Below are 14,540 nucleotides of genomic sequence, written 5' to 3' on the forward strand. Positions count from 1 at the left end.
GTTGCAAATTTTTAGCTCCAAACTAATTTAGAGTTATCTTGCTTCAACCTATGATTAGACATGGCAAAACGAGTTAGAATTTTCTAACCTAACTCGAAAAATATCCAACCCAAACCCGATTTTTTTGACCCAAAGCAAAAACAAGTTGACTCGTGACCCGAATCATTTTTTAAAACTTGTTTTTTTGGTAAAAAAATAATAAAATTAAGACAATATTGGTTTAATTGTTTGTTGTGAGTTCTAAGGAAACAATTGAGACATTTACATAACTGCATGCAAATGAATTGAAAAATGAATGATTGAGCATTCTGTAATGAGTAAAGATTTTTAGATATCAAATAGCAAAGTACATGCCAAGATAATCAGATTACCGTAGAGTTAAAAACATAGATTTAAAAATTGTAGACATGTGTGAGAAACATTCATAAATATGAAAATAGTGAAGTCAAAATATCAAATTAGCATAAATTATGAATACTTAGACCTATTTTTTAACAATTTATGTCCCAAATAAATGGCTTTTCAAAATAAATTATGATATTTCCTAAAGTATGTGTTGCTTAACAATGATATGATAATCATAAAAGAGACCATGTATAAATAAATAGACAATCAACTTTAATATATATTCTCAAATTGAAATAGAGTGTCAACTACAATTGATAATAGATTATAAAATTAATTTTCAAGATTGTAAATTTCTTATATGTTTCTATTCTTTATCAAACGAGTTATCCAATAAGTCATTTGTAATTATGCTTTATATTTTGGAATGTTGATATTGTGTAGAAATAAAATTTTTGTATTTGTTTTATTTTTCTTTGTGTTATTTTGTTTTAGTTAGCAATGTTGGGATTTGTATAATTTTAAAATTATTGAATAAATATTAATAAGTTTAACTGAGTTCATTTTTTATATAAGTGATGAATTCAAAGTAATGCATTTTACATCAAGTAATTTGTTGCATGACTTTCCAAATAGCAAATACATGTTGTTTTCTTTATTAAAAAAAATTCATGTGAAAAATACGGTCAACTCGACCCGACCTGCAACCCAATTAACCCAAACCCGTTTTTAACTTGCTTAAAATGACCCGTTTTGATCCGCAACCCATTTGACCCGACCTGAACCTGACTTGACCCACCCGTTTGCCATGTCTACCTATGATGGGGTGACTGAAGATACCATCAATATGTAGTTTTAGTCACATAAATTTTTAATGAGTCATGTGACTTTTTGAATAATACACATGGATAGTCTTATAAATTTTCTAGTAATGTGTTGGAAATTAAAGATTTCTTTAAACCATTTTGAAGCCAAATTTTTGCCACTGGTATCAATATTGTTTTTTTATTGACTAACCTACCCTTGGTTAACATTCTTAATTATACCTTGATAAATTGATGAAATCTCTATTTTGCATTTGAGTTATATGGTTTATTTTTTTTGGACAAACAAAAGTGTTCAGACCTCTTTAAGTATCTGACTATTTCTTTGGGCATGTGCACACATCAGATTATTATAGAGACAAATCTCTTAGAATGGCCCCAGAATGCTGGCAAGAGACTTTGAACTCAGGATATCATAGATATCATAAGATCTTAGGAAACACTAAGTCAACCCCTTGAGATTAAGTTATTTGGTTTACTTAAAAGTTAGTTCAATTGAATTAGTTATTCAAGTAACTTGGACAAAAAATTGAGATTTTAGCGCATCCTTTTTGCTTATCTCAAAGTTAAGGTGAGGCTGTCATTTCTATAAAACTTTAAGGTTTCTATGTTTCTTTATGCATCAAAAGAAGTAAGTATAATTCTCTTTAAAACAAAATATCCTCCCATAAAAATTTGTGAAGGTTAGGGTCATATCTTCAAAACCCACTTTATACATTAGGTAATTTTCTATCAAGACAAGCCTATTCCTCAGTTTGATCCATGGTAATGTTTTAAATTTTACTCTTTCTCTTTTATTTTTTATCTGCTACCCATTTTATCTTGCACTGCCCTTTTATTTCTTTCTTATACAGTAATTTTGTGTTTTCAAATGGCATATTTTAAAATTGCTATTTAAAAAAAAAAAAAAAGGAAAAAAAAACACTTAACATTTATTCTTTTGTTTAGAAGATGAATCGCTATTGCAAGATTCATCTTCTAAACAAATTTGTAATGCCTTAAATAATCTTCTTTTAGATCCAAAGCTATGAGAAAAGATCTCATATTTTCATCCTAATGACCAGAACGAAATAAAAATAACATATTACAAAGAGGTTGTTGGCAACCATTAGTTTGTTTAGACCCCTTAAAAAGTAGATTAGTTTAACCTAATGAATTAGCCAAGTAGCTATTTAAGTTAATTATGAGATCTAGGTTAAACTGCAAAATATCATATCATGCACTGTAGAAAAGCAAATAACACAACGATATGATTATCTAGGAAAACCAATGAAATCAAAAGTTTCAAGATAAAAACCTGGAAATGATTTAACCTAACTATTCTCAAGGTAAATAAATCCACTATGATAAAATCGAAGTTTACAAAAGAGTTAACCCTAAATCTGATGCTTCCCCCAGTAGAACTTATTAACACAATCACATGCAACTCCAACTCCACAGACTCTTCTCTCTTGAATTTGCAGCACACAAGCTTCCGCGCTTATGACTTTGAGATCCCACTCAAAGGTTTCAAATCACCAGTCGTTGTTAATCTTGTAGCAGCAACTAGATTCCACCAGCATTTAATTATAGATCTTGTTCCGGTAAACACTTGTAAAGTTAGAAGGTTACAGAACCTCTCAGATCTCACAAGAGTAACTCACAAGTCTTCCAAGAGTCTTCAAAACGTGGTTAGGGTTTTCCTTTTATGCTTAGAAGTGTTGGACTAAAACCCTAAACGTTTTCGTAGGCTTGGGCCTAATTTAAATTCTGCAGAATTTGATTTACTACGATTTTCGATCGGTTGGATCTAATTTTCGATCTGTCAAGCTTCACTGAACTTGAACTCTCCTTTCTATAGCTTGAATGTTCTTAAATATTGATTTATACAATTTTGAACAATGTCTAACACCTAATCTAGACATGTTTTTGTTCTCAGTTTGCCAACATACACAAAATAGAAATCTAAACATTTAATCTGAAATCTTTTGAACCTAACAGCAAGCTCTTGACCATGCATGATTTTCCTAAAAATGAAATTAGTGGAGCATTGCATCGATTTAGTCCTAATTACTTTGCCAAATACAAAAATTAGTTAGAACAAATTATAAATAAATAAAAAATATTATGCATTTTGTTTATATTGTTGCAATGAAAGATCAATAGTTTAACAATTGATTGACCATGTATATTGAAAAAGATGTAGTTGATAGAATTGAAAATAAACCTATCATAAAATGATTTCAAAATATGAAAACTTGTAAAACAAAATTCATAACTTTATATATATTTGAGCATGTTTTTTTTGTGATATCAATATATTCAAGTTTTATTTTTATTATTCTAAAAAAATGTTTTATTTTTATTAAATTTTTTTAATTTAATTTTTTTAATGATCACCCTAAGAAAAATTATAGAGCCGCCACTAGTACAAAGAGATTATTATTACCAAAAATAATAATAATTCAAAGGCTGCACCTGCACCTTCTGGTGTTGCTAAAGTAGATTGCAATGCTTCAATGACCACCAAACCAAAGTAGCTGATGAGAAATAGGTCTGATAGTAGTGAAAGAGTTTGTCGTCCTCAAAAAAAATACCAAAGCAAGTTATTGCATGTTCCAATTTTAAGGATAAATCTCTTTGTTTATATGAGAAATCCTCTATTGTTAAAAATAAACAAAATGATATTGTAGAAGATGAGGTTGCAGTGGCTTGACATCTGGGCCTAATGATCCCCGAGCAAATAGAAGGCTTGCGGATTTTACCCTCTACAATTCTAATGGAAAACCAGAGTTTGTAGAAATGGTGCAAGTTGATGATTTATTTTTTTCAAGTACCATCCTGCTTTTGGAAGAAAATTCCAAAAAAAGGGAAGGAAAAAGGTGTGAGATGTGAAGGCTTTGGGCGGATTGAATCGTGGGAAATATCAGGATATGAAGAAGGCACACCAGTGATTTGGGTCTCCACTATCATAGCAGATTATGATTGTGCTAAGCCGGCAAATGGCTACAAAAGTCCATGTAATCTATTCCTTGAAAAGGTCAATGCATGTGTGCAGGTCTACCAAAAACTGTCAAGGACTCCTGGTGGTGACCCCAATTTGACCCTGGATGAATTGCTTGCAAGGGTTGTCATCTCCATAAGTACTACTAAGACATTCTCACTTGAGAATATTAGAGAATTTATTGTTTCTCAAGTTGAATTCATATACAACCAACTAATTGGTTTAGACAGCACATCTAAAGAAAATGAGCAAACTTTTAGAGACTTGCCTAATCTACCCGATGTACCTAAGCCCTTCAAGCTCCTACTCCAACAAGACTTTTCAGAACCATGTCTTGTCTAGCTATCCAGATTCCGCAATACGTCTGATTGCATCCACCAAGCCTCACCGGCTTCTTTTGGCAAATCTCCAAAGCTTCCCAAACTCTAAAACACTCTCTACACTCTAAATAGGTGTGAGTTGTGTTTGGGTACAAATCTCCTCTCAAGGTATGACAATGGGAAAGGGAAGGAGAAGAAGCTACAATGATTTCTCACTAACGATGAGTAGCTCTCTCTGTAAAATATGGGTGTGTGTGTTGTAGAAAACATATCTAGGGTTTTTCTCTTTGAATGGCATCTTTTACATTTGTGGATAATAAGGGTTTATATAATATGAGTGAAGGATAAGAAAGTCACTCTCAAAAATCTTCCAAGCATAATGTTTCTCGACTACCTCGCGGGAAGGCCTTACCCGTGAGACACTCGCAAAATTAACAGCTTGGCACGACTCTTCAGCTTCCAGTCATGTACTTCTCACATGCCTTTTTCACGGGAACCCTTTTAGCGAACTAGTTGCGAAATGCACTGTTCTTTAATTAAGCTTGAGTCTTCGCCAATTTAATACTAAACTCAATACAATAAAATCCCACAATGAACAAAATTAAAACAATTGCAACACTTTTTGTTATGAAATAAAGCCAACATAAAATATAGTTGTAAATTACAACTTTACAACTTGTAAGAGAAAGTGAAATTGAGGGTTTGTTTAGGATCTGTTTATTTTGCTGAAATTGAAAATTTTTTACTAAAAGTACTGGAGATAAAAGTAAAAAACTAAAAATTAGCTGAAATAGTACAGTGAAACCCATAAATAGTATCAAAAAGTATAGTAAAGCCTATAAATAATAGCAAAAATAAACTAAATAGTAAAATAAATTGGAAAAAAATAAGCTATCCAAATGGATACTGTGAGTGCAAATTTATTCTCTTGTAACTTATTATGGCGAAGATAGCAATCTAACCGCTGTAAAAAGTCGCCTTAATAATGGACTTTCTTAACGAGATGCGCATTTATCGTTACTACGAGTGATTGTTAAGTCAAAAAGAGAGATTGTTTTAACGACCTTAAAAATCGTCGCTACAATATTATATTATATCTATCAAAAAAAGACCTGGCATTAGAGTTTGCCACGTTGAATGCAATTTGAAGAGAGGGAGAGAGAGAGAGAGAGAGTGAGAGAGAGTGGTGGCCATGGCAGTAGCAGTGAGCTACTGCAAGTCTTCTCCTTTTCTAGGCCAATTCCCATCCAATTTCGTAAGCAACTCTCGCTCTCTCTCTGTCTGTGAGTTTACATATTGCTGTGTATATACCAACTGGTGTTCTAAAATTGTGTGAAAAGTGATTATTTGGTTGGATGTGCCTCTCAAACTTTCTTTAAAATTCATTTTATGATATGGGTATTGGTTATTGTCATCTATTTTGGACTTATACACCTCTTTTTTTCTTCTTTTCTTCCCTTTTTTTTTCCTCTGGGGACCATGTTATTATTGCTTGCTATGTTTAGGAATAATGGTACAATGAATTGGATAGTTTGCTTTTTGAAGGAAAAAAAAATTTATCTTTTAAATATGGAGAATTAGGAATAGTCTAGGCAAAGAAAAATGATATTCCTTTTGTTCTGACTATTGCTTGGTGGTTCAATCAGGGCCATGACAATAAGAGAGGATTGAGATGTGTTTCTAGTTTCACTCAGTGTTTACTTTTCACAAATTGGGCATAAACTGATAGATGAGCTGAAAAAAAAAGTCTTTTTTTTTCTGTTGACTTTGTAGGGAAAAGCACAATGTAGGCATATAAGAGGAACTTCAGTTCAGGTGCATAGAATTAGTGCACTATTTTGGGGATCTAAGAAGTCTGCAGCACCACCACAGGAAGTGGACTTTTCACTTGGAGATTTCACTTTGACAGGGTCAACGCCAGAGGTCCCCCCCTCTGCTTTGGATTGCTGATTGCATATTTATCTGTTTGTTGTTTTTAGTTGCTGTAGCTAATGGCATTGTACTGATTCTCAATTCAGGGCATTTCAGCAAATGAAGTGAAATCTAAAAGGATATCAGTTTCAGTTGTTTCTTCAATCTTAGAGGTTTCACCTAACGACTGGGATGCGTGCGCTTTGGATGCCACGGGTCCTGAAAAATATAATCCATTTCTTACACATGGTTTTCTTTCGAGCTTAGAGGAGTCTAACTGTGCAGTGAAGGTTAGGAATCATTGCTTCATATCGGACCTCTATAATTTGTAATGTTATCTATTTCTCCTGGTGCCATTTTAGTCTCTCGCTTTTTAGCTTATCTAGCACTAGAAAATGAATGTCCTCTGATATTTTATTTTGCAAAAGACTATAACAGAGGCTTTGCCATGAGTATTACTCCAAGTAATTAGTTCTGCTTTCTTCGACTTTCCATTTTTCATTAAGAATTGTTCCCTTATTTACTTCCTTAACAAATATTGTAGTATTTATTGGTGAAAAGCTTGTCTACCTTTTTTTTTTTTTTTGATAATTAATAAAAAGCTTGTCTACCTCACTATAATACATATAATTCTGGGCCTAAATAATCATTATCTATAATTTCTGTGAGCATAAATGAATCTTTTGTTCAACTCACTCACTTTTGTGGATCCCTGATTGAGCAAATCCTTGATGCTACACCTACACATTTCATGTTCAAAACAAATCATTCCCACTTGGAAAATTTATGAGAAATCGTAACTTTCCCAGTAAACATTAATGGGTCTGGCATCATCAGGGCCAATGAGCTCTAGCTCAAATGGGACTTGCTCCTCTTGTAAGAGCAAGGTGGAGGTGAGGTCGTCGGTTGATGTACATGAACATGAAAATTCCTGTGTTAAATCAATTATGAGCTTAATTTTTCTTTCAGGAAACAGGCTGGATGCCACGCCACATGATTGTGAAGGATGAATGTGAAAATATTTTAGGTGTTGTTCCACTCTATCTTAAAAGGTTTAGCATCTACTATGTTGTCCACACAGAAAGTTTTCATGTACTTTCTTCTGCAATTGCGTAAAATGCTTAAACTTTTTCTCGTCCCTGCTGATAATATTGTTTTATTTACATTTGCAGCCATTCCTATGGTGAATTTGTTTTTGATCATTCTTGGGCCGATGCATACTACAATTTTGGGGCAAGATATTATCCAAAGTTGCAATGTTGTGTACCTTTTACTCCAGTAACTGGTCCAAGAATTTTAATTCGCAATACCTCTTTCAAGGATCAAGTTTTTGACGTTATGGTCTCTGCTCTTAAGGAGCTGGCAGCCAAGGTATTGGATGAATCAAATGGTTCTTTATTTTCATGCGTTAGTTTGTTTATGTTAAGCTATTTCTATACCTACTGTTTGTATTTTTTTTCATCTATTTGCTCCAAATTTATTTTGAGTACAGCTGTTGTTTCTCTGTCAATGTGAGAAACAAGGAGAAATGTTCTATTAATTGGGGTTAACTGAAAAATTCCTCTGTTTGTGTCGATGCGGGATAGATGATGTGACTTGACTTATTTTATTGTTTCTAAATCAGGCGTCAGTTTCCTCTTCTTTCCGGATTAGTACTGCTGAAGATGCACCTGCACTTTTACATGTTTATATGATTTAAATATTCAGGGGAACAGTATCTTCATATGAAAACTCAAATTTGATGTGTATATACTGTCTTTACTTAAAGTTCCTTTTGGGAACTTCCCTCACATATTTTTTGTTGATGAACAATTTTTTGTATTTCTAGTCAGATGTCTTTGTAGATATTGAAATTTTAGTATCCGTTTTTGCCTCTTTATGAAGTTAATTGACATATCACTTGGTCAAGCCCCAACAATAAGTACTGTTAGAGTTTTAGGAAGGTCAGAATAAGTGAATGAGAATGGTGAACTGCTTTGCAACTAAAACTCTTTGAACTTTTGGAGATTGATGATTACCAAAGTTTGTGCTGAAGCAACCTTATACTACATCAAGGCACCTGGTATTGTAGCTCAGTTCAGATATCTTGTTAAGAATTAGAGGCTTTGCCAAGACCAGGCTGCACATGGGATCTCTGTTCACAAAAGATTTTATTTAAGCAAATATACTCCGTATATGAGGGGGGGAAAATTAATTTAAGCCGCTTTTGCATGTCTTCAATGAATCATTTACTTAAAAAATTAAATTAAATAAAAAAGAAGAATAAGAGAGCATAATTGAATTGCATGGCTTATGTGGAATTTTCTTTGTGCCTGTGGAACCATGTCTAATGGGAGTATGTATATTATAGTGCTACAATATTAGACCCCTAGAAATTTAGAAAGTAGCCAATAATAAATACAGTAAAGGAAAAATTGGGAAAAAGGTATTGACTGCATATTAATCATCACAAGGAATAAAATCTTCTTAGTAGTTTTCTAAAAAGTTCATACAGATGAATAGAATAATTATATAATTTTTCTTTGTGTACATGCTTCTTGTGCATTGTATTTCTTAAGTGTATACACACACAAATATGTATGCTATGTATCTATGTGTGTAACATTTTCTAGGAGAGAAGAAACTGAAATGCTTCGGAGGTGGTGCCGAGATGAGTAAAGGTTTCTTGTGATATTGGTCTCTACTTACAATGGGTGGAAAAAGATAACTGATGGGGAAAATATCTGATATTTAAGTGAGGAAATCTTATAACTGCATTTTCCATCTTTTGGTCTTAGAACACACTCCACATTTTATTGATAAAAGGATTTGTTTTCCAATAGAGTAATATTTAATATTTGTTTAATGCAGGCTTTAAGTTAATTTGTAGTATGGCTCTTGTTCTAGTTGTATTGTGATTATTACTTTTTCCTTATTCAGGAGATTGGCTACGTTCTTGTGATTTAATATTTTAGATAATCTTTTTTGTTTTGGTACAATATTTTAGATAATCTAAAGAGCACTTATGGTGTTTTTATATTCATTTATGATGACACGCAAGAATTGACTGCTGGGTCACTTAAGGTTACCTTATATCTTTTACAGTCTCAGCTTTCATCATTGCATATTACCTTCCCGTCTGAAAATGAGTGGCAGAAACTGAAGGAAGGAGGTTTTCTGCAGAGGATTGGAATGCAGTACCACTGGAAAAATCGTAACTATAAGAAGTGAGTGATACTAAACAGTTTTTTGTGTCATGGTAACATGACTTTTATACTACAGTCTATTTGTTTTATATGGCACTCCATTATTGCATCATGACAAATCCCTTGAAGATTATATGGTGATTGTCATTTTCTTCATATATGCAACCAAGTGTAGCATCAAGGAAGGTAATGAGTAAGTCTAGGCTTGCTTGCATTGATTTAGTCCACTATTAGCAATGTTGTGGACCTACATGACCCTGGTCAAGCCACTCCTGAGCTTATTTGTCCAATCCTTATGATTTTGGCCACCCTTTTAGGAAAGATGCATCAGTCATATAAATTTTTTAATCTTCTCTCTCTCTCTCTCTCAAAGGTTTCCAGCTTGTTGAGTTTTCCTGGAATCTTTGAGCATATATTCTGTTGTTATATTCTTTGGGATTAATGCATCCCTTCTGGTTTCTGGTCCTTTCATATTTATTCTGTCCTCAAGGTTAAAGTCAAATTTTCAAAAAAAATACCTGACCACAGAAGGGGCAAATTTTATAAGCATAACATTATTAGCTCTTCCACTCTTAAATGCCAACATAAGTATATGCATTGTGTGATTAGAAAAAGTTGCAGTAGTAAATCCCTGAAATGCCTCAACTTATTAGTTGCTGCATGATTCAGTATTTCTTTATGCACAAATAATATAGAATGAATGAATCTCCTTGTGTGCTGCAGTTTTGATGAGTTTTTGATGGACATGAAACAAAGTAAGAGAAAAAATATTCGTCAGGAACGCAAAAAGGTTGGTTTGGTCCCTCCAAAACATTGTTTTATACACACACATATTATGAGAGACTTAATGGCCATAAGAAAATTCGTCTTCAAGCAAAAGAGGAGCTGGTGATTTGTTTGTACTGATTTAATTGACTGTCATCAATGCTGGTTAAGATTAGCTTCAAGGTTGAATCTTGGTAATAATCATTTGAATTGGACATTGATGGCGATGGATGACTCTAGAAAAGAGTGCATGGATGTGATTGGAATGGTATGAAGATACATAATCAATTTAGACAACACTAAAATACTTAAGGAAACTTTTTATGATACTGTTAGGAATCAATTGAAAATCTGAAAATAAAAGCATGGATTGAAAGCAGACAAAAGATGTAAATTGTTATAGTGTTTGCAGATTTAGTTGTCTTCTATAACTAATGGAAGAAATATCCAGAATTTGGGGCCCACGTAGGATATTGGTCATGAAACCTCTTGTGCATCTTAACCCAATTATTTTTTGTTTCCTGTTTTCATACAATTTAGAATCTCTCTCTCTCTCTCTCTCTCTCTCTCTCTCTCTCTCTCTCTACACACGCAAGTAGAAGCCAATGCCAATTTACTGAAAATGATTGCCTTTGCCTCTCACTTGGTATACTGTCAATTAGACTAGGATATCAGTTGACATGCTTTTGGACATGCAAGTTGTATGTTTTCTCATTGAATTTTCTATGGTGCAGATTTCTGTGCAAAATCTGACTATGAAACGGCTTCGTGGTTATGAGATAAAGGTAATGGATAATAGGGATAACTTCAAGTTATCATGTAATTACGTGCTTTGTTCATTGTCATTTTAATGTTTTGAGTATGATAACTTATGTCTGAAGCATATTTGATTATCCTGCTTCACATTTGCTTTGCCTGTATTTGTTCAAATATTTATATATGGTTAAATAAAATTTTAAAATGACATGTATACATAAATTTGCATGTTTTTGGTTAAAAATCTAAAATTATCCAAGAAAGAATTTTTTTTCTTCTTTTTTGTGTGTACTATGGTGTCAATCTACCTCTCTGAATTGTGGAATGTTTTCAATGTCTTTTCACCCATAGTAGTATGGCTTTTGTTTAGAAATGTTGTAACAAGCCAAAATTTAATGATGACTTCAACATGAACTACCTAAAACATGAATTCAAAGAAATTAAAAAAACATGAATTTGTTTTTATTTAATTATCAAACAGTATATTTGTATACTCGTTTAAAGATGGGATACATCGTCTTCATAATTTATTGGGTAAAACTCCAGAGATTGCAAAATGTTGCACAGTTTGTAAAGCAATTACATATGGTTTGCTTCTTCTATAAATTTCCTTCCTCTAACATAGACTAAGGTGGTAAATGGTGCCAAAAGATAAATCCGACGAAAGCTTCCCTTTAGGCCAAAATGATCTGGTGCTCCAAGTTGTCCATATTGATTCCCATCAATAATGGTGTGGCCAGTTTTATAGTAATCGCATTTATTTCTCTCCTATTCAGATATTATAGTTGAAAAATTGCTGGTGTCATAGAGTTGGGACTTCTTATCCTAATTATTTTATGGTTCTGTTGGCAGGCGAGGCACTGGGATTCTTTTTATAATTTTTACAGGAACACCACCAATAACAAGTTTGGTCCTTAACATTGGCCCCTTTTTTTTGGCTTTTTAGTGAAAGTATATAATTTACAAAACCATTTTCAATATGCTTTTTGTACCTTATTTTCTCAAAGATTTGTTGAATTATACAAAAATCTTGAGATGCTGCATCTTAGATATCCTTTTGATTCATGCATAGGTGGGGTACTCCTTATCTAACAAGAGAGTTCTTCCACAATTTGGGATCAAAGATGGGGGATCAGGTACTACTTGTTGTTGCTGAAGAAGGGGAAGAACTTGTTGCTGGAGCTCTTAACCTTATAGGAGGAGATACCTTATTTGGGCGGCTATGGGGATGTCAGCCACAAGCTTACTATCCAAGTTTGCATTTTGAAGCATGCTATTACCAGGTTCATGTCTAATTGTGAACCTAAATAATCTACAATTCTCAACTCCTCACCTTCATTTCTATAACCAGAGGAACAATCTATAAAAGTTTCTTTTTTCTGAAACAACAGCTATATCTATGATAATGTTAGGCTGTAACTATGAACATGAAACTATTTACATTTCAAAAAAAAAACTATGAATGTGATAGTGCACTTAGAACCCTTGAGCCCAGGGTGATTGTTCTCCCACTTAATCACAAAACTCAAGCTTACAGGCAACCATGAGTGCCTAGAATTTATAAACTATTTCTTTTGGATTTCATTATGCCAAGAATTCCAGTGTGTAAAGAACATCATTCTGCGAAGAAGTGCTTATTATTATTTTTTTTTCTTATGGGTGCTTTGATTTGATATAACAGGCAATAGAAGCAGCTATTGAACTCAATTTGAACACAGTTGAGGCAGGAGCTCAGGGTGAGCACAAGATTCAGCGGGGTTATATGCCTGTGACAACTTACAGCTGCCATTACCTTATGGATAAAAGTTTCAGGAAGGCCATAGAGGAGTTTCTAGTCCGCGAATCAACTCAGGTGATTAGTGTTATATTGCTGTATTTTAGGCAGAAACTTCTTTTTGAGAAATGAGGAATTATTAATCAGCCATCAGTATGAGAATTTCATCCTTTCAAGGCAACAGGGCTCCATCTTATGCCCAATTTATTTGTGCATGGAAACAATTGCATGTACACCATTAAGCGTAGGAAGCTTGAATATCAGGAAATTGGGTACATGGATACGCATGATCCAAACTGGCAATGATTTTATAGTGGATGTAAGACTACATATACATATAGTGTAGTTTTTGTGCATGAGTGCTGGTGTAGTTTCTTCTGTCACATGCATAAAAATCTAAGTGACCCTTCTTCTCCATAGGAGGTTATTTAATTTCATTTTTTCTCTAATCTCTTATACTCTTCCAATGCCCCTTCAAAATCTCCCTCTTTCCCCTCCCTCTCTCTTCTGAGAAGTGAAATTTCAGTGAAATTAATTGTCTATAAGGGAAGAAAAAATGCTGATAATATTTGTCTGCATAGAAGATTTAAGTATTCTTTTGTTGAAATAGAAGATTTCTTATTCTTACATACATGCTTTGTGTGATTTTACAGTATCTAATTAGTTAATCTGTTTACAGGTCAGGCTTGTTACGAAACTCTTGCATGAGTCTGGTCCCTTTAAGGAAGGAATACAGCAGATAGAGGAAAACGAGGCCCTAACTTGAAGGAAAATATTTGTGTTTTTATACCTGTAGATGTATTTTCATCATTTTGTGATAATCATAGTTATGATATTTTGCTTCAAGAATCAGGAGTATGTAAATAGTTTCATTTGACAGCCACCATTAGTGGATCATTCATCATTTTATCATGTTTCTCTCTAGTAGGCAACCAGCTAGCTGAGATATCAAATGCTGGCTCTGGACTGGTTTAAACCCATGTAAATCATGCCCTGACATCTATAAAAACTCCTGTAAATGTCTAGAAGGAATCATCTCGCTATAAATGCAGTCAGTATTATTCATAAGTTGAAAATTCGCTCATCTATTCAGCAAAAAGTTCTTTATATAAGAGCCTAAAAAAAAAGATGCTCTTTATATAAATTGTATAACACCACCAGATGCAGTGCTGATGAGTGTTGACTCTTTTGGAGAAAAGGGAGGGTGCTTGGAGTACTGCATTTAATCATTGAAACACATGTACAAACAATGGAAGCTCCTTAATTATTTTATGGCTTTTTGGGATATTACTCAAACAGTAAATAATTCCTTCCTTCAAAGAATAAATTTGAAAAATGTAAAGAAATTCATATTTTTCCCGTCTAAGTCTAACTATCAATTGCTACTTTTTATTACTATGAATGGTGATTATTTCATTCAAAGATGTACTTTGTTGCTACTCTTGTTGAGCTATACCCGCATAACACTTTGATCCATTTCATTACACTTTGGTCCTATTCAGTCCAGCTCAGTTCACTTTTGTCCATTTCCATCCATTTGATCCACTAAGCCTACTTTCATGATAATTTGGGAGGAGAGGTTTGCATAGAAAGGGGAGCTGTTTCATTGACAATTATGCCACCTTTTCAAGACAATTATGCCACCTTCTCAACGTAATGTTAGTAAGTTCTTAATAA

General features: G+C 33.4%; 1 protein-coding gene across 1 annotated transcript; it reads left to right on the forward strand.

The window, feature by feature from the left end:
• The first annotated feature begins 5,598 nt into the window (after positions 1–5,598).
• On the forward strand, positions 5,599–13,931 carry LOC111992523 (uncharacterized). The gene is made up of 12 exons (XM_024024395.2): positions 5,599–5,727; positions 6,246–6,395; positions 6,491–6,673; positions 7,353–7,435; positions 7,556–7,754; positions 9,468–9,589; positions 10,292–10,358; positions 11,068–11,118; positions 11,942–11,994; positions 12,162–12,372; positions 12,771–12,941; positions 13,543–13,931. The coding sequence occupies exons 1-12, from the start codon at positions 5,665–5,667 to the stop codon at positions 13,627–13,629; spliced, it is 1,440 nt and encodes a 479-aa protein (XP_023880163.1). The 5' UTR covers positions 5,599–5,664; the 3' UTR covers positions 13,630–13,931.
• Positions 13,932–14,540: the final 609 nt, after the last annotated feature.

Source organism: Quercus suber, unplaced genomic scaffold (genome assembly GCF_002906115.3).
Source record: "Quercus suber isolate HL8 unplaced genomic scaffold, Cork oak 2.0 scaffold_891, whole genome shotgun sequence".
NCBI lineage: Eukaryota > Viridiplantae > Streptophyta > Magnoliopsida > Fagales > Fagaceae > Quercus > Quercus suber.